Source organism: Lithobates pipiens, unplaced genomic scaffold (assembly GCF_037356315.1).
Source record: "Lithobates pipiens isolate NorthernLeopardFrog02 unplaced genomic scaffold, aLitPip1_a1.2 Scaffold_13, whole genome shotgun sequence".
NCBI lineage: Eukaryota > Metazoa > Chordata > Amphibia > Anura > Ranidae > Lithobates > Lithobates pipiens.
Genome location: NW_027507718.1, coordinates 144,308,183 through 144,328,037, shown reverse-complemented (window position 1 = coordinate 144,328,037; position 19,855 = coordinate 144,308,183). Strand labels below are relative to the sequence as shown.

At 44.3% G+C, this 19,855-nt stretch overlaps 1 protein-coding gene across 3 annotated transcripts in view; it reads left to right on the top strand.

The window, feature by feature from the left end:
- The window catches only part of TJP3 (tight junction protein 3), a 566,967-nt gene that overhangs the window by 331,616 nt on the left and 215,496 nt on the right, over nt 1–19,855 (top strand). For all 3 annotated transcript variants that reach the window (XM_077475676.1, XM_077475677.1, XM_077475675.1), the window contains exon 8: nt 2,049–2,157. In XM_077475676.1, coding sequence (XP_077331802.1) covers nt 2,049–2,157 — 109 coding nt within the window. The remainder of the gene's footprint in view (nt 1–2,048; nt 2,158–19,855) is intronic.

Sequence of the window (19,855 nt, the reverse complement as noted above, 5' to 3'; positions counted from 1 at the left end):
AATCAAAAGACAACTCTGCGAGACCTAATACAGAGGGTTCACTACAAGGTGCAAACCATTTATAAGCCTTGAATAAAAAAGCCAGATTTGAAAATAAACATCTGAAAAAGATAGACCAGTTCTGGAAAAGCATTCTTTGGACAGATGACACTAAGATTAATCTGTACCAGAATGATTGGAAGAAAAAAGTGTGGGAAGGGCTTGGAACAGCTCATGATTGAAAGCACACAAAGCCACCTGCCAAACATGGTGGAGGCAGTGTGATGGCCAGTGGCACTCGGTCATTGATGTTTATTGATGATGTGACATACAAAGCAGCCGGATGAATTATGCAGTGTTTAGAGATATACAGTGTCTTGCGAAGTATTCACCCCCCTTGGCTTTTTACCCATTTTGTTACATTACAGCCTTTAGTTCATTTTTTTTTATTTTTTTAAATCTGAATTATATTTGATGGATCAGAACACAATAGTCTGGTTGGTGAAGTAAAATTGGAAAAATATATACATAAAACTATTTTTCAGAAATTAAAAACTGATAGTTGGCATGTGCCTATGTATTCACCCCCTTTGTTATGAAGCCCATAAAAAGCGCTGGTGCAACCAATTACCTTCAGAATTAAATTATGTCCACCTATTTGCAATCTAAGTGTTGCATGATCTGTCATTACATATACACACCTTTTTGAAAGGCCCCAGAGGCTGCAACACCTAAGCAATAGGCACCACTAACCAAACACTGCTAATGAAGACCAAGGAACTCTCCAAACAAGTAAGGGACAATGATGTTGAGAAGTAAAAGTCGGGGTTAGGTTATAAAAAAAAATATCCAGATGGTTGATGATCCCTAGGAGCATCATCAAATTTATCACAAACAAATGGAAAGAACATGGCACAACACCAGACCTGCCAAGAGACGACCGCACACCAAAATTTACGGACCGGGCAAAGAGAGAATTAATCTAAGAGGCAGCATAGAGACCTAAGGTAACCCTGGAGGAGCTGCAAAGTGCCACATCAGAGCCTGCATTATCTGTGCATAGGACGACAATAAGCTGTACGCACCTTAGAGTTGGGCTTTATGACAGTGGCCATAAGAAAGCCAGTACTTTCAGCAAAAAACAAAATGGCATGTGGGAGACTCCCAAAATATATGGAGGAAGGTGCTCTGGTCTGATGAGACTAAAATGTAACTTTTTGGCCACCAAAGAAAACGCTATGTCTGGCGCAAACCCAACACATGGCCCAAAGAACACCGTCCCCACCATGAAACATGGTGGTGGCAGCGTCATGCTGTGGGGATGTATTTCAGCAGGAGGGACTGGAAAACTGGTCAGAGTTGAGGGAAAGATGGATGGTGCTAAATACAGGGATATTCTTGAGAAAAACCTGTACCACTCTGTATGTGATTTGAGGCTAGGACAGAAGTTCACCTTCCAGCAGGACAATGGCCCCAAAAGCACTGCTAAAGTAACACTTGAGTGGTTTAAGGGGAAACATGTAAATGTGTTGGAATGTCCTAGTCAAAGCCCAGACCTCAATCCAATAGAAAATCTGTGGTCAGACGTAAAGATTTTTGTTCACAAGCGCAAACCATCCAGCTTGAGGGAATTGGAGCAGTTTTGCGAGGAGAAATGGGCAAAAATCCCAGTGGTAAGATGTGGCAAGCTCAGAGACTTATCCAAAGCGACTTGGAGCTGTGGTAGCCACAAAAGGTGGCTCTACAAAGTATTGACTTTAGGGTATTAATAGTTATGCACATTGACTTTTTCTGTTATTTTGTCCTATTTGCTTTGCAATAAAGTTGTGGGCACATTCTGTAAATTAAATGATGCAAATCCTCAAACAATCCATGTTAATTCCAGGTTGTGAGGCAACAAAACACGAAAAATGTCAAGGGAGGTGAATACTTTTGCAAGGGACTGTATGCAGTGATAAGTGCTATATTATCTGTAAATTACACTTTCATTTTGCCAAATCGGTTCTAAAATTTAGCAATATTGCTTTATTTGTTTAATTCATAGCTTGTTTGATTCTCTTACCTTTCAGATATTTCTGAGTTAAGTTCCGATCAGTCACCACCTCCTTCTCAGCCACCTCCTCCTCCACCAGTTGGACAGATATGGGAAAGTTCCTTAGATAGCTCGGAAAACCCAGTGTAAGTACCTTTTCAACATGAAGCACCAATTCTAGTTTTCTTTTCTTCCTTCATTGGAGCAAACAGGTCTCAAATTTTAAAGATCTGTGCTATATTTTGCTAACTGCAAGAGTAATATACACTAGGTTGTTTAAAAAAAACGAATCAAAAGGGGGAAGCTCCACCTGGTACCACCACCACTACAGAGCGCTAATATTTTCTAGTGTCCTGAGAAGCAACTGTGTCTTTTCTCCAGTTCTAATAGATAAAGGCTTTTTTTCAATCATGCAAGCTGCTTGTAGTATCAGGCCAGGTAGTTTAGATCTTGTTAGTTTATATGGTCAGCTTACAAAGACATTGTCTCCCTGATTATACTAAATATCTGTTGTTTCACTGTAACATTCTGTTTCACTGTAACCGTGCGCAGTCTATTGCATTAGGGTGTGCACCCCAAAGCTCAAACGTGTGTGTGCACGTATATTTTATGTATCTAATACATACACACACACACACTCTTATAAATAAATGTAAATTTTTTTTTTATGTATTAAAGCATGGACAGGGTTAGGACGCAAGTAGTTTTTTACATTCTCCCCCCCCCCCCCCCCCCCCCCATATTTTTTACAATTTTTTTTAGGAGCTTTTTGATGAAATAGCTGGGGGAATCTGCAATGCATGGGATGACTATGGTGTGCCCAGGCACACTCGGCAACTCCATGCGCACGCCTATTGCCCTAATTAGGACAATCCTGTTGCCTGTCTGATGATATTTGCACTTGGAGTCATTTTTAGACAAGGGTAATTTGGCACATTTTCTTACGAGACCTAGGGCCCTTAGTTTGTTTTGTTTTTTAATCACAGCATTAGCACTGTTTTCTTGCCTCGGGTGTCATTTTTTTCTAGGGTTCTAGGCTGGGTCAGTCCAATTAACACAGCTCTGTGTAGGAAGATTGCAGGGCTTTTGAACATGCAGCCGTTCAACCTGCTGGTTGGACGAAAATAAACCTTTTGCCTCTAATCACTTCTAGTTGTGTAATTTTTTTTCATGGGGGGGGGGGGGGGGGGGGGTGGTAACTCTGATTACTCTTTTTAATAATAAGGTTGAAAAAAAAACCACAAGTCTATCTAGTTTAACCAATGGAAAAAGAATAGAAAGCCACTATATACAGAATCCTATACCCCCAGTTTAATCAGGAGTAAAAAAAAAAAACCTTTACAGCGTGGCCTAATTTGCTTCAGCAGGAAAAAAAAAATCCTTCTGGATTCCTCAAAAGGCAATTGGGTTTTCCCTGGATCAACAATCCCTGATGTTTACTTACAAATGTTAATATCCAATTATAGTGTGTTCATTTGGAAATGCATCCATTTTTTAAACATACTTTATTTAGCTGAGAGTTTCACCAGAACAAAGAGAAAAGCAATCATTGGTCACAATAATATACCATAAGATTCAAAATCGTATATAAAAGAAAAAGCAGAGGGAAACCAACCAAGTTGCATACACAGTACTAAGACACCCAATACGCTAAAAAGCAGCTGTAAATGTTGGCCTATGATGTTTGGTGAAACCACTCATATATTTTAGCTTGATCCAGTCAGAGAAAACACCATAAGCACATAAAAATGGGGAAATAGAGTCTGGGGAAGGAGGAAGTGGGGTGAAAGAGGGGGAAGGGCTCAAGCGTTAGGAAACCACAAACCTATAAAAAGGGTTAGATGTAGAAAAAAAGGGGGGGGGGCGCTCATATGAACAAGTAGATATGTATGAATATCACAATTTCTGTTAAGAGCTGGTATGTGGTCATATATGCCTCTAAAGTGAGTGGTGAGAGGCAGCTGCATCAGTAGGGATCTCTCTGGTTTCTTTTTAGAGTGGGCAATGGTATTTCTACACTGACATTCATGGGAGCTACTACAAGAGCCAGTGGCTCTCCTGCCTGAAACTTCTGTAACGTTCGCACAGTAGCCCATGGTGTATGGCAACGCATCTCCTGTTGGTTTAACAGGTCAAAAAGCGCTGATCTTGAAAGAGACCTGATAGTTTACCTTCTTACAACTTTTTCAGTTTTACGCTAGATAGCAAGCTAAAGCAGGGCACTGAACTATTGGACAATTTAGTTTAGTTTTTCCACCTCGCTTGTCTGATCCATATGACTGACAGTGGTTTGCATAGCTAGCGACCCCTAGTCCCCCAGCCCCCTTTTACATCAATACATATTTTATTCTAATCCCCATAAGTCTTTCACAAGAATCGACCATATATTTATTTCAATAGCATCTGCGCCTACCCTATTAAACTCCACAATCCAACCAATTCCCTGGTCAGACCATTGTGCAGTGGTTACTTCATTGGCTTCCTTAATTCCACAGTCTACAGATCATACTTGGTGCCTGAATGAAGCATACCTGACTAATATATCTTACTGCTTTGACATACAACTAGCGATTTAAAGAGTATTTACTGCACAATGCTACTCCAAATATCTCACCCGTACTATTGTGGGAGGCCCACAAACAAGTTATTAGGGGTACATCAGTGTCTCTTCCCAACTCTATAAAGATAAAAAAACTCAAGCTGAAACACCTGGAAGATGCGTATTACTTCCATCACTTCCGGTTTCAATCTTACCCTACACCAACCAATAAATCCCTGCTATGGAGAGCCAAACTTGAACTGAACTTGCTCTTAGCAGAAGTGGCCGAAAAATCCATTCACAGAGCCCAACACACTATCTACCTAAAAGTTAACAAAGCAGATACATTCCTGGCTCTATGTCTCCGTCAACCTGATCGAATGCCTAGACCAATTCGTCTCAAAGTCTCCAAGGATATAAAGTCTCCAAGAATATTAATACTAGCAACCCAGTTAAGGTACTCGCCGAGTTTCATAAACACCAAGACAGTCCAAGGATAGAAGTTGATCCATCCTTACTCAACACATTTTTTACTAATATAACTCTCCCCACACTCTCGACGGAGAACTGAGATGCGCTAGAATGCCCTATATCACTCAAAGAAGTGCTACGTGCTATCAAGTCCCTTAAACCCCATAAACGTCCCCCCCCCGATGGTCTGGTCTGTCTGCCACATATTATAAAATAATTTCTCATTGCATTTCCCCCCTTTTAGTTAATGCTTTCAATTCCCTTCTAAAGCAACATCCCTTTGGTGGGGAAACGCTCACCACTATAATCTCCATGATTCCCAAGCCTTAGACCCCTTTCACACCACACCGCCCTTTGCGTCGGCGGTAAAACGCTGCTATTTTTTGCGGCGTTTTACCGGCGGATTTGCGGCGCATTTCGGCTGCTAGCGGGGAGCTTTTACCCCCCGCTAGCAGCCGCGAAAGGGTTAAAACCGCCGGCAATACGCCGCAACAGCGGCGTTTTGCCGGCGGCATTACAGCGCTGCCCTGTTGATTTCAATGGGGAACAGCGGTGGAGGAGCGGTAAACACACCGCTCCTTCACCGCTGAAAAGAAGCTGCCGGCAGGACTTTTTTCTGACGTCCTGCCAGCGCACCGCTGTAGTGTGAAAGCCCCCGGGGCTTTCACACTTCACACAATGGTGCAGCTTCTTTAGGGCGGATTGCAGGTGCTATTTCTAACGCTATAGCACCTGCAAAACGCCCTGGTGTGAAAGGGGTGTTACTCTGATCATACCTCCTGGGCTAATTATAGGCCTATATCCTTACTGAATCTAGACATCAAGCTCTTGGCCAAGGTTCTCACATTGCAACTCAACACAATTGGTACCCTTATTCAGAAGGACCAAGTAGGTTTCATTCCTCGTTGACAGGTCAGTCACAATGTTAGGCATGTAGTCCTTCTGCAACATTTAGCTTGCAAAAGAAAAATTCCCCTATTGTCCCTCAATATCAAAAAGACCTTTGATACTGTGTCCTGGTCTTACCTTCATTACACAGTGTTTCGGCACTGCATCGCTCATGCAACATGGCTCCCAAACAAAATCGATGTTGTTTTTTCCCCACAAATAGAACTTTCCTTTGGTATTTGATCACCCCTGCGTTTTTTTTTTGTTTTTTTTTATGCTATAAACCAAAAAAAAAGCGTCCATTTTGAAAGAAGCACATTATTTTTTGCTCTAATATCCCCCCAAAAATATTAAAGAAAAGTTTTTTCCCTGAGTTTAGGCCGATACGTATTCATCTACATATTTTTGGTAAATAAAATCGCAATAAGAGTTGGTTGGGTTGCGCAAAAGTTATAGCGTCTACGAAATAGGGGTTCGTTTTATGGCATTAGTATTAATAATTATTATTAATAATTTTTTTTTTGAATAGTAATGGTGGCGATCAACGATTTTCAATGTGACTGCGACATTATGGAGGACACTTTTGGCACTATTTTGGGACCATTCACATTTATACAGCAATCCATGTGATTAAAAATGCACCAATTATAGTGTAAATGTGACTGGTAGTGAAGGGGTTAACACTAGGTGGCGCTGCAGGGGTTAAGTGTGTCCCAAGGAGTGATTCTAACTGGGGGGGGGCAGGGGCTAGGTTTGACACATCATTGATCACCACTCCTGATCACAGGGATCGGTGATCAGTGACAGTGTCACTAGGCAGTGAAGTAATATAAACAAGCATCTCCCTGTTCTTCCTCTCTGTGAGACAATCTCGGGTATCATCGAGTCCGCGGGACCCTCAGTCTGACTCGGGGAGCTTGCATCGGGCACGCGCGCACCTGCTATACAGACATTGCGAGATCACGTACAATAATGTGATTTCACGCAGCAGAACCAACCTGCCACAGTAAAACTGTGGCGGCTGGTCCGCAAGCGGTTAAAGGATGGTGTAAAAAATAATTTTTTTTTTTTAAAAAAATGTAATGTAAGACGCACCCAAATTTGAAAATGGCGTTCAAACCACATGTGGGGTATCGCTGTGATCGTTGGAGCGAGAGCAATAATTCTAGCACAAGTTTTGCTCTAACTCTAAACATGTAACCTGTAGAAATGTTTAAACGTCTCTTTTGGAAATTTTTAAGGGACATAGTTTGTTGCCATTCCACGAGCGGGCAATTTTTAAGCATGACATGTTGGGTATCAGTTTAGTCAGCATACAGCGTAACATTATCTTTAACAATATTAAAAGGGAACCTGGGAAAGACCACCAGAAGTAGTCTCAGCCCTTGTACACACGGTCGGAGATTCCAACGGAATGTGTCCTATCGGACCGTTTTGTCGGATATTCCGACTGTGTGTGGTCTCCATCGGACTGTTTCCGTCAGAATATCCGACGGACCAACTTTTCCAACTTGCCGGTAAAATGTTCCGACAAAATGCTCCGATCGGACATACTCCGATCATGTGCAGCCTATTCCGACGGACAAAGTGCCACGCATGCTCAGATCAAATTCCTAGACCAAAGCTATTGGCTACTAGCCTGAACGTAGTCCCGTCGTAACGAAATAACATCATCATGTTATGTACAATCGGATTTTCCGACAACTTTGTCCGACCTTGTGTATGCAACAGTTTCTGTCAAAATCCATGTGTACAAGGGCTTAGAGTGGTCCAATGGTAATTCTAGTACTAGAGTCCCCTGAATATACTCTTCCAATTTATCCAGAAAATAATCTATGCAAGAAATATGGTTGGTGTTAAGATGCATATTCCTGGAATACGTATCTTACATGGAAGTTGGAAAACTGGGAAGAGCTGTGATGTAAATAAACTAGGAGTATGAAGACTGAGTAAGAAAACTACTGCTCTGAAGTTTCAGGATTTTGTCTACTCAGAAATTTTTCTCTTATTCACCGACCGACACAGCTCCTCTCTTAGCCATTGGGTTGTTTGCCCTATTACTAGGAGATACTATGCATTAGTTGTAATACAACACTCAGAACTTTTGGTTCCGCCCAGGGGGCGGCCCCTTGGGCAACAACCCTCCACCCTGCCATGCAGCCATCAGTTTTATTTTGTCTAGTGAAGGACCTAGAAAACCTGCAGGCCCATCGATCCGTGCTTTTTTTATGCATAAGCGTTAATTTTTGCGCAAGATGAATGATCCTGTGATCTACTATCAACATTCGGCTGGGGGACAGGCTGGATACCCTTATCCTTGTAGTCTCCCCAGTCCGGCCATCGTGCATGTGCAGGCCGCAGCTACGCGCTTGGCAGGCCACGATGAAACCTCAGCTCCAGAGGTGGTTGGTGAGCTTTTATGCTCCGTGGCATACATATGACTGGGCAACTGATGTCTGCGTCACAGTATGCTGGGCCAGCAGCCACCCTGTCCTGATCAGTGAGTGGGTCTGTGATGGAATGTCTCCCAGCTCTTCAGGACTGGTAAGTACTGCTCTCCCTGCCTCGGCGGGGCTGAGCAGCTGGGCATTCCCTGGGAGGTCGATTCGGGGGTCCCTCACCTCCCTCTCTTCTCTCCCCTGTCCCTATCTTCCCTCCCCCATCTCTAGCGAGATGCTGCATGTCACCTGCAGACTGCACAGTGCCCATGGACACCCTGACGGTGGTCCTCAATTTGTTCGTTGTCAAGATGGAGGCGGTGCGTAGGAAGAAAGGTGCACCAAAGGGGCCCTTCCCCCCCCCCATCCTCTGGGGAGAGCTCTGACACAGACTCGTGTCCTGCTGAGGCTGGTGACCCCTGCTCTGTCTTGTCAGAAGATGCTGACCAGGACCGTTCGGACAGTGAGGATGAGTCCCCGTCTGTGCCCGTGCGTAACAAATCGCTTGTTGGAGCACTTATCACAGCTGTGCGTGATACCCTGAAGATTCAGGAGCCAGCAGATCCTTCTGCTGATGTACCACTCCCTTTTGTTTCCCGCAATACAGCACATTCACATGAGGTGTTCCCGTATCTGACTTATTTTGACAAGTTCATTTACAAGGAATGGGGTCGCCCTCAACGGACCTTTTCAGTCCCCAAATACATGGCGGTGTGTTACATGGCGGCATCCAAAAAAGCCCTGACGGATCTTCCCTTCCTTGGCGACTGGCTCTTTGGAACCTCCTTGGATGACATTATTAAAAATGCCACCGGCCGTAAGAGTACCCTACTCCCACAGGCCAGGAAGGCTAAGGAGCCACGCCGTAGACAATGGCCCTCTTTTTGCACTCACAAACTGCTTTTTCGACTGCCCAGAGCTTCGACAAAATGTCCCCAGCCCGACAGGACGACCACGGATGGTTAAAAACCTCCCTGGAACCGCAAGCCTACCAAGCCTGCGAATAAAAGTGCTACCGCATGAAGGTTTGCCCCCATCCATGTCTTGCGGCAACATGGGATCGCGATACCTATCCGATCTCCTCCTGAGGGCATCTTCCGCCTCAGAATTAGAGGAGGATGTGGCGATCACCATGCAGACCCTGCAAGAATTTGGGTGGCTGTTGAACCTAAGGAAGTCGGTGATTGTACCGACCCAGCGTCCTAAGTACCTAGGCTTGCTACTGGACTCCATAGAAGAGAGTTTTTCTCCCTACAAACTGCAGACTCTCAGATCCGCTGTGAAAGTACTTATGAGCCACAAGTGGTCTTCACTCCGCTTTTGCATGGGAGTCCTGGGTCTCATGGTAAGCTCCTTCGAGGCAGTACCTTGTGCCCAGTTCCACTCCAGAGTCCTGCACAAGGTGATTTTGGCAAAATGGGAAAATCTCAGTTGTCCCTGGATCGACAGATCCAGGTGAGCCGGTCAATCAGAGACTCCCTGATCTGGTGGCTGAGGTCCCCGGTGATTCAGTCCGGGAAATCGTTCCTGCCTCTGAAGTGGACAGTGATCACAATGGATGCCAGCCTATCCGGCTGGGGTGGAGTGATGGGGTTTCAGTCGGCTCAGGGCCTCTGGTCGACAGAAGAATCCAAGTTGCTGATCAATTTGCTCGAGTTGAGAGCGATCAGGCTATGCCTCTCCACTTGGTCGATGAGAATTGAGGGGCTTCCGATCAGGATCCAGTCAGACAATGCCACAGCTGTGTCATACGTTAATCACCAAGGGGGAACAAGAAGCTCAGCTGCTGCACGGGAGGTCGCTCACATACTTCGGTGGGCAGAGCATCGGCCCTGTCAGCCATTTACATCCCGGGAGTGGAGAACTGGTAGGCGGACTATCTGAGTCGACAGATGCTGGACCCTGGAGAATGGGCATTGCATGCGGAGATATTCAGGTTACTGTGCCTGAAGCGGGGCACACCAGACGTGGATCTTCTGGCCTCGCGTCTCAATCGGACGGTGACAATATTCGTGTCCAGGACAAGAGATCCGTGGGCAGACGTGTCAGATGCACTGGTGGCTCCGTGGGATCAGTACCAACTGATCTACGCCTTTCCTCCACTGAAACTGTTGCCACGTCTGCTTCACAGAGTGGAAGCCGAGGGGATCCCAGTAATACTGGTTGCCCCAGATTGGCCTCCCCCGTCCTTGGTACGTGGACCTGGTGCAGCTGGTGGCAGATGCTCCCTGGCGACTGCCGTTGCAAGGGGACCTTCTGTCTCAAGGTCCAATTCTCCATCCTGCTTTACTATCTCTGGCTTTAACGGCATGGCTATTGGGAGCCAGGTGTTGAGGAACCGGTGTCTGTCGGACTACATCTCCATGTGTGAGGAGAAAGGATGGTATCCGCACTCTTTTTCTATATCCAGGATCCTCCTGTTTCTTCAGCAAGGAGTAGACCAGAAATTGGCGTTAAGCACCATTAAGGGGCAGATTTCAGCCTTTGCTGTCTTTTTTTCAGCAACCACTGGCATCTCACTCATTAGTGAGTACCTTCGTTCAGGGGGTACGACCTGTAGTCCCTCCGGTGCGTCCACAGTTACCCCCATGGGATTTGAACCTGGTGTTATCAGCGCTTCAAAAACCGCCGTTTGATTTCAGGGAAATTCCCCTGCTGACTCTTTCCCAGAAAGTGGTCTTTCTAGTGGCCATCACATCGGCCAGGGGGGTTTCGGAACTGGCGGCCTTGTCTTGCAAGTCACCCTTCTGGTTATCCACAAGGGTAAGGTGGTGGTGCGTCCGCAACCGTCTTTTCTACCGAAAGTGGTCTCGGCTTTTCATATCAATGAGAACATTGTATTAACATCTGTGTCCTAAGCCGAAGCACCCTAAGGAGGTGGCCCTTCACGCTCTGGATGTGGTTCGGGCTCTGAAGGTGTATTTGTCTGCCACTGCTCCCTTTCGGAAGTCAGAGTCGCTGTTTGTTTCGGTGGCTGGTCCAAAAAAAGGCATGGCGGTCTCGTCGGCCACCATTTCCAGGTGGATCAGACAGATGTAGTATAAGCCTACACCTTGAAGGGGCAGGTGCCCCCCTTTCTGCCACGGCCCACTCCACAAGGGCAATCGGAACGTCTTGTGTCTTCCAACATGTAGTTGTCTTGCAAGACATTTAGAAAATGGCGAGCCTTTGACGACTGCGCAGTTACTTCTGCCCAGTCAATATCTGGATAATTAAAATCCTCCATTATAATGACATTTCCCATCCTTGCCACCATTCCAAGCTGTGCTAAGAGTTCTTCCTCCCCCTCCTTCCTCTGGTTAGGGGGCTATAGCATACACCCTGTAATACTTTGCCCTTAGTTTCCTACCTTTGGAGCTCCACCTACAAGGATTCAACCTCCTCCCTAGCCCCATTGGTGATATCGTTACATTCACTTGCACATCATTCTTGATATACAGGCATACCCCTCCCTTTTTTACACCCCCTATCTCTGCGATAAAGGGAATACCCCAGAATAGTTGCCAGCCAATCATGGGAGCTGTCATACCAAGTCTTTGAAATTCCTACAAAATCTAAATCCTCCTCGTATATTAGCAGTTCTAGAACTTCCATCTTGTTAGCCAGACTTCTAGCATTGGTGTACAATCCTCATAAGTTTGTCTGGTCGCATACCATATTTTTGTTGCAATGAGGCTGGTAATTGTGGCAGTGCAGAGGTAAAAACTTTGAGCCAGCCAGGAATGCTGGATTTGCTCCAAGTCTGCAAACAAAAACAAGTCTGGCAGTTCAGATGGGTGTTTCAGAGCAAAAGTATGGCTACCGTTACACACAATAAGGTGAAAGGGATTGCCCCGCTTGTAAGACAGTCCTTTGGTACAGAATTTATTTGCAGTGTTCTACTGGAAACCTCAGGGAGTAGATGGATTTGAGCTCCATTGAAATCCAAGGGGCCTTTGCGTCCTGTAGAATGTCCTCCTTCAAGGTGTATAAGTGCAGGCAACAAAGCACATTCTTGGAACAGGCAGCAGATAAAAGTACCAGAGCTATGTGGACACTATCGGTGCTATATGGTGATAAGTCTGGTGTGGGCGGTCCAGGTAACTGTTAAAGATTGCAGTGACCGTGGCAGGAAGGTCATTCTTGGAGGTGGCCTCAGAGATTCCTCTGACAATTTTCAAATTGTCAGTTAAAAGGTATAGTTGTGTACCCTGAGAGCTAAGTGTAAAGTGTTCTCTGTACATTTGCAACTGTATTTTTCAAATTTGCAGTCACTTGCATTGCAGCAGTCAGTTTACTATTTTCCTTCGCTTCTTGTTTCAATAACAAATCACTTCAGATAGCGGTTTCCACTCTGCTCGGTAGGTTTTCCCGATCAGCCTTATGCTAAGTTCACACTGGCATTGAAAGCAGGTGTTTGAGGGGCATTTTTAATGCTCCTCAAACACTTATGCAAATTATATTTTCAGCGCCTCCCATTCAAGTTTATTGTAACGCTCAAAAAAAGCACTGGCAGGCGTTTGCGGCATGCTAAAATCAGTCAAAAAAAAGTAATTTAATATTCCAAAATGCCCTGTGTTAACCTTTAAAATCTATACTTCTGATTTATTAATCACAAGATATGATATGGGTTAAATGAGAATTCTAAAGACGAGGAGGAAAAGCTTTAAATATAATAACATTTATTAAAAGTAGTTGAAAGTCTAGCTAACACACAAATCTCCATCTATGGCCTTACATCAAGGAAGAAAATACTAGGTTGAAATATAATATTTACATGCAGGAATACAAAGTATATTCTCTAAGACAGTGATCTACAAGCATATTTAGTTACAAGCAACACCTTTAACCATAATTACCCATCCTTACCAAGTTCCACTCTTGAGGACTGGTTTCCCAAAAAGAGACCTGTTACCTCCCTTTGGCTCTGAGTATATGCCTTCATGCTGATTCCCCATAGGCTGCCTTAGCTTGGATCATGATTGGAGGGCTTACTACATAAGTCGGCCCCCTTTCATGCAAATCCTTGTGACTATTCTTAAACAGAAGATTTAATTGGATTTCCCCAGGAACTTAAGCAATGATTATGGTTGGACTCTCCTCATTGTCTACCCCAGCATGGGGTCCTTTGAAGTGAGTAGGTGTAGAACAATGGGAGTGGCTCTCCATATGGTATATACAAGTCTCGGCCCCGCATTGTCTGCTCTTAACAAGCACCTGGGGGGAGGCATTTTACCTGGCTTTCATAGATGCCAGCCAAATGAGATCTATTTCTAATTACAATATTTTACAGATATTAATGAAGATTTCACATAAACTCATAAGGCAACACCTGTAATGATGGAGGAGAGCATAGTGTCCTGTAGTCATTTCCTTCTATGCACTTTCTGTTTGTGCTGCTTGAAGATGGCTGACATAAACTTCTGTGGGTAGGTGCGTAAATCATGATACAGGGCATGAAAGTGGCCTGTAGAATATCTGAGAGACAATTTGATGTACCCAATAGCGCCTGGATGTCCTTTTCCTCTTCCTCTGCTCAGAAAAATTGCTTATACATTAACATCATCTGGAGGAGGCCAAACGTGAGATAAAGCATAGTAAATGAATCCATGCTGCTTTCTTTCCTGCTCATAGTTTAATCACAGGAGACATTCACTATGACGAGCCACACCTCTCCTTTTAAAAAAACAAATAAAAAGGTGTTTGTGAAATGGTTTCAACATGCATTAACATATTAAACATGTCAAAACCACGCATAGGGCATTTGGGGAGTGTGTTTTTTTTTTTTTTTTTTTTTTTTGTAAAATATATATTTAGAAACATTTTAGTCGAAAAACTACATACAATTCAGATATACATTAACTGTATTGATTTAGACGAATGTCAAGAAAACACATAAACATGTATAAGCTATCTAGAGAAAATAGGAGAAAGGACAACATAACAAAATGTGTAGAAATGATGCCTTGAAATAGGGTAGTGCATAAAACTTTTTTCCTAGACCTAAGATGGTAGTGCATTTTCTGATCAATGCCCCAAAAATAGATTTTTATTGACCCAGGGAGGAAAGTCTGGCCTAAGGCCAGTTCCGTCTCCCCCGAGGTGTTTGTATACTCGAGTGGGCAGGGATCATCCCTCTGGTGGCAGCTCCAGGAGAGGGGGGCCATGCTGCCTCCATCAACCTCACCTGGCCCGTCACCCCAGCCGGGTAAGCCCACCATGGTCTCTTGATGCCGGGAGGAGGAAACAAAAGTTCACCCCAATAAAGGGGGGTTCCCTTCCTCTCAGCTAGCCAATATGACCATAAGTATAGTAGGTACAAAAGATAGAACCAAGAACTACATCCTGGTATCAAGGAGGCGTTAAGTAAAGGACAAGAGATGATGAGAGAGGGGAAAAAAGAAAGAGGGAAGAGATTAGAGAAGGAGAAAGGTAAGAGTAGGGGGGAGGAGGGATGGAGCATACCTGTGATCTGAAGAGGTCTTTTGGTTCTGCATCGAGCGAGCCCCACCAAGAGCAGGCTGCCTTAGAGGGAGACTGGGGTGAGGGGTGTCTTTCATTGGACAATATTGCCACTATGCAAAATCTCAGGGGTGGTTCTGCTAGCTCCATCAGTGCCAAGTCCAAGCTGGAGGTTACTTGATTTGTATCACACATAGTCCGTCCAGGGTCTCCATACTATGTCAAAGCACTCCCTCACACCTTTGCAAGTCGCTGTCCAGTGTTTGGCCTCTCTAATGTTTACCTTTTTGATCCACTCTTCCCTTGAGGGGATTCTGGACTGTTTCCAGTAGATTGGGAGAAGGCGTCTAGCCGCATTTAAGAGGTGTGGTGCGGAACCCGGGGGATATGCAGGAGGAAATTGGCCGAAGACAGTGGATTATCTAAGTCTAGGATTTATTTTATTTGAGATTGAATGTCTGCCCAATATAGCTTGATCCAAGGGCACTCCCACCAAATGTGTAGGAGTGTGCCTTTGTGGCCACATTCCCTCCAGCACTGGTCCAACACGAGGGGTAAATACATGCTAGAACAGCCGGTACTCTGTAACAGCGTGACATTAACTTCGTTTCTTGGGTTTTAGATTCCATAGAGCTTGAGTGAGCTTGTGACAGTTGTGTTGTCAAGCCTTAAGTCTCTCTCCCATGCCCTTATGTACGTTGGTCTAGTGTTTTCAGTGACAGTGCTTAGTAGGCGGTATATTTCACGTGGGGGATCGGTTCTTCTAAAAAAAAAATAAGTTATTCAAAGGGTGAGAGAGCGGAAATGTGGAGTAGAGTGGCTGTGGACCTCAAAGTGCTGGAGTTGTCTTTACCGCCAAAAGTTCATTTTGGAGCCGCTATGCCTGGTCTGTAGGGACTCATAGCTCACCAATTTACCATAGCTCATTAGTTTTCTGCAGCTGGCTTTACCATCATCCACCCAAAGGCCAAAAAGCCATTTGTTCACCTGGTGGAAACCCATGGAACCCCCCCCCCCCCCAACAGGGCCAGCGGGACCTGGGTGGAGATAGATTTAAGGTAGAGTTTACTCTGTCCCAAGTTGAAAGAGTGTGTACCATTAGTGGGGAGGTGCTAACTGATATTCCTCTGTGCTCCCGGGACAGCCACGGTGCATAAGCTAAATTCCTCCCTGCTAACCATTTTTCCAGGGAGACCCAAAGCTTGGACTGGGCGTGGAACCACCAGTTAAGGATCCTCTGGCGAGTGATAGACCTATGATATCTCAAAATATCTGGGATCCACAGGCCGTCTGTCAGTTTTGAGCGCTTTAGTATCCTCGGAGCTATTCTAGGTTTCAGTGCATTCCATACAAATCCCCACAGTGTGCTATTTATCTGGATAAAGAAGTTTCTGGGCAGGGGGATTGGTATCATCTGTAGGAAAAAAAGTATGCGTAGCAGAATATTCATTTTTATTATGTTAATCTGACCTAAGCACGTAAAGGCAGTCTTAGTCCATTTGGAGAGCTTTCTTGACTTCGCTATGTAAGGGGGGGGATTCATATTTGATTTTTTTTAACCACTTCAATACAGGGCATTTATACACCCTTCCTTCCCAGACCAATTTTTAGCTTTCAGCGCTCTTACACTTTGAATGCCAATTACTCAGTCATGCAACATTGTACCCAAATAAATTTTTTATCAGTTTTTTCATACAAATAGAGCTTTCTTTTGGTGGTATTTAATCACTACTGTGTTTTTTATTTTTTGCGAAATAAGTGAAAAAAGAGCAAAAATTTTGAAAGAAAAACACTTTTTTTTTAGTTTTTATGATAAAATTTTGCAAATAAGTCATTTTTGTTCATAAATTTGGGCCAAAATTTATACGGCTACATCTCTTTGGTAAAAATAAGGATATTATTTAGTCTCTTTAAAAGTTAGTCTACAAGCTATGGTGCAAATCATTGAAAATTGATCACATCTGATCACACCTGATGCACTGACGGCCTATCTCATTTCTTAAAGGCTCTGAAATGTCAGGAAAGTACAAATACCCCCCAAATGACCCCTTTTTGAAAAGTATACTGTCCAAGGTATTTAGTAAGAGGCATGGTGAGTTTTTTGAAGTTTTTTGAAGTTGTCATTTTTTCCCACTATTCTTATTTTTTTGCATTTGTTTTTTTACAAAATTGTCATAAGTTATTTCTCATACACAGCATATGCATACTTCCAATTACACCCCAAAATACATTCTGTAACTCTTCCCGAGTCTGCAAATAGGTACTCGGGTACGCCGACGGGCTGGTGACAGGTACTCCGTTACTCCGACAGGCTGGTGACAGATACTCCGACGGGCTGTCGGCGGTCACGGATGATCTCGAGTGTGCGCCCCAGGGGGCACGCGAGAGCAGAATTCTGGGAGGCCGTTAATCAACGGCCTCTCAGAGTTAAACAACCGCCCTGAAGCCATTAATCGGCTATGGGCCGGTTGTTAAGTGGTTAAACAGAGTATCATCCTTGTTGCAGTTGCATTTTTTTGCACATTGCAGGACATGTATGGAGAGTTCGCTTGCTACCAGCATCATGGATTGTGTTATATCTCTCTTGCACTTTTGTTTGCATTTTTTTGCACAGGCTGGCTCCATTTAGCACATAGAAATTTCTTCTTTGCACTTTATCACTATTTGTGCACCTTTTGGTGTACCTCGTGAATATGGTCTGTCACTGGCATTTACTATATCGCTCACTTTGCACTTTATTGCAGATTTTGCACCTATTGTGTATGCACTACATTTTATATTTGCATTTTTGCACAGATGTATACATTGCACTTTGCACTTTGATATGTTTTGATGCCACGATACACCTAAAATTGGAAGGTGAAGGTACTATTCGCTATTTTTGCACGGTACTTATTGTTTTTGGAATGTGAAGGAGTTATTGGCTATTTTTTTGCACTGTGTGTATTATTGTTTTAATTTTCTCCTTATTCCTACGTATTTTCATTTTTTTCTGTACTGAGATACTAAAAAATCTGTTGCACTCTGCACCTACTGGCTTCCTACTGGTACTGCTGTCTGTAGCAACCCATGTTCCCATTGCATCTATATTGCCATCTTTAGTGCCACTTTCTGCTGAAAAGACTACATTATCTTGTCCAATTTATCTTGTCATTACTGTATAACTTTGTTTACCACTTAGAACGGCGCTACACCATTTCTTTAATACATTACAGATTCAAGTGAGTACGGTTTGACCCACATTCTGTGTTTGCAGCAGTTCCCTCTTTCCCCCTTTTTTTTCACTTTCTTTTGTGTCTTATACATGGTAGCGCAGGAATAATTATCCATTACATAAGCTCCCTCCCCTGTTTAGGGCATCCCAGGTAGCCAGGGCATGGACGGCCAGCGGAGAGACCAGTTCCGAGAGACCCCCTATGCTCCCAAGGGACCCATGGGGCATGTGAAAGGTTGCGGCCAGCCAAGAACTTGTCTAGGGGTACCCAGAGTTTGTGAGAGACATTGTGGTACCAATCCAAAATATGTTGTAGAGCTACAGCCTCATAATATCTGCGGATTACAGGGACCCCCATACCTCCCTTCGACTTAGGGTGCTGTAACGTGCGGAGGGCTTACCGGGGGCATTTCCCACACCATATATACTGTATAAACAGGCTGTTGAGAGTTGAGAAGAAAGTCCTAGGCAAAGTAATAGACGCCATCTACAGGAAAAATAATATACGAGGTAACAAACTGACTCGGCCCATCCACGAAAATGCAACCTTGTCCCATCTTTTCAGGTCCAACCTGATGGCGGAGAGCAATGGAGTGTAATTACTCTCGTAGAGCAGAGAGCAGCTTGTGGGCAGATAGATCCCTAGGTATTTTAGGGAGTGTGACAGACCTAGCCGGGACAGAGGCTTTTGGGGTGGATTGAATGCTAGCCTCTTGCAAACCGATTATGAGCCCTGTATTGTAAGGGAACAATACTCTATGCGAGGTGAATCAAAGATCCAGTCTGATCTGTACTAATCGGACTCAATCTTGTATATATTGTATATTGTCTCATGCTGTTGTGTACTATTTGCTGTGATCGTTTTGGGTGTGGGGCTGTATGTTCTTTTGTGTCTGTCTGCTCTGGATATTATGGTATGTTTATCTCTATGGAGGGAGGGGGGATTCCTCGAGCAGCCCCCATGCTAAGACTGTTTACTGATAAGAAGTTACGCACCTGACCTGTATGTCCATTGTCATTGGACAGTTTAACCCGCCCTGTGTTCCAACTGAGTGTTTTGAAGTGGGATCTGTATAACATGTGCTTGAATAAAGAGTCGTTCCTGTTTGAACCTCAATACAGAGCCTTGTCTCGTATTTGGGGTAGAATTACTCATATGGGTTCCTTGTTTTGGCTGATGGAATCGTTCGGTAGCTGCCTTGGTGTTCGGGAAGGGAATATCCTAAATGACTTTAACCACTTTCATACTCGGGGTCTCGTTACAGGGAGGTAGGGCACCATGTAAATGAGAAGGCCAATTGCAGCCGTGTACGCAAGCCCGAGGGGATATTCAGAGATAGAATCTCTGATTTGTTATAGTTTATCTTAAAGTTGGACAGTAAGTAGGTTAAATTCAGCTCTGCCATAATGTTAGGCAGCAATATAAGTGGGTCCGAAACATAGAATAGGACATAGTCTGCGTAAGCGGATAGTTTGTTCTGTGGGACCAACTTTGAAGCCTTTGATATCTTCATTGAGGCAGATCCTATTGAGCAGTGGTTCGAGGGTTAGAGCAAAAATTAGAGGTGATAGTGGGCACCCCTGGCGTGTCCCATTACCGATCGGGAAGGCGTCGGACAATAGCCCATTCACCTTTACTTTGGCCGTTGGGGAACTATATGGTCTGGATATATAAAGATATCCAGACCAGCATGTTGGGATCCAAGCCTAGTCAGCACCGTTCTCATATAGGTCCAATCCACCCTGTCAAATGCCTTCTCAGCATCAGTGGAAAGCAAGAGACGGGTGTGTCGTTCCCTGGGATTCTACCCAGTGTATCTGTTGGAGTACCCTATTAGAATTGTCCCTGGCCT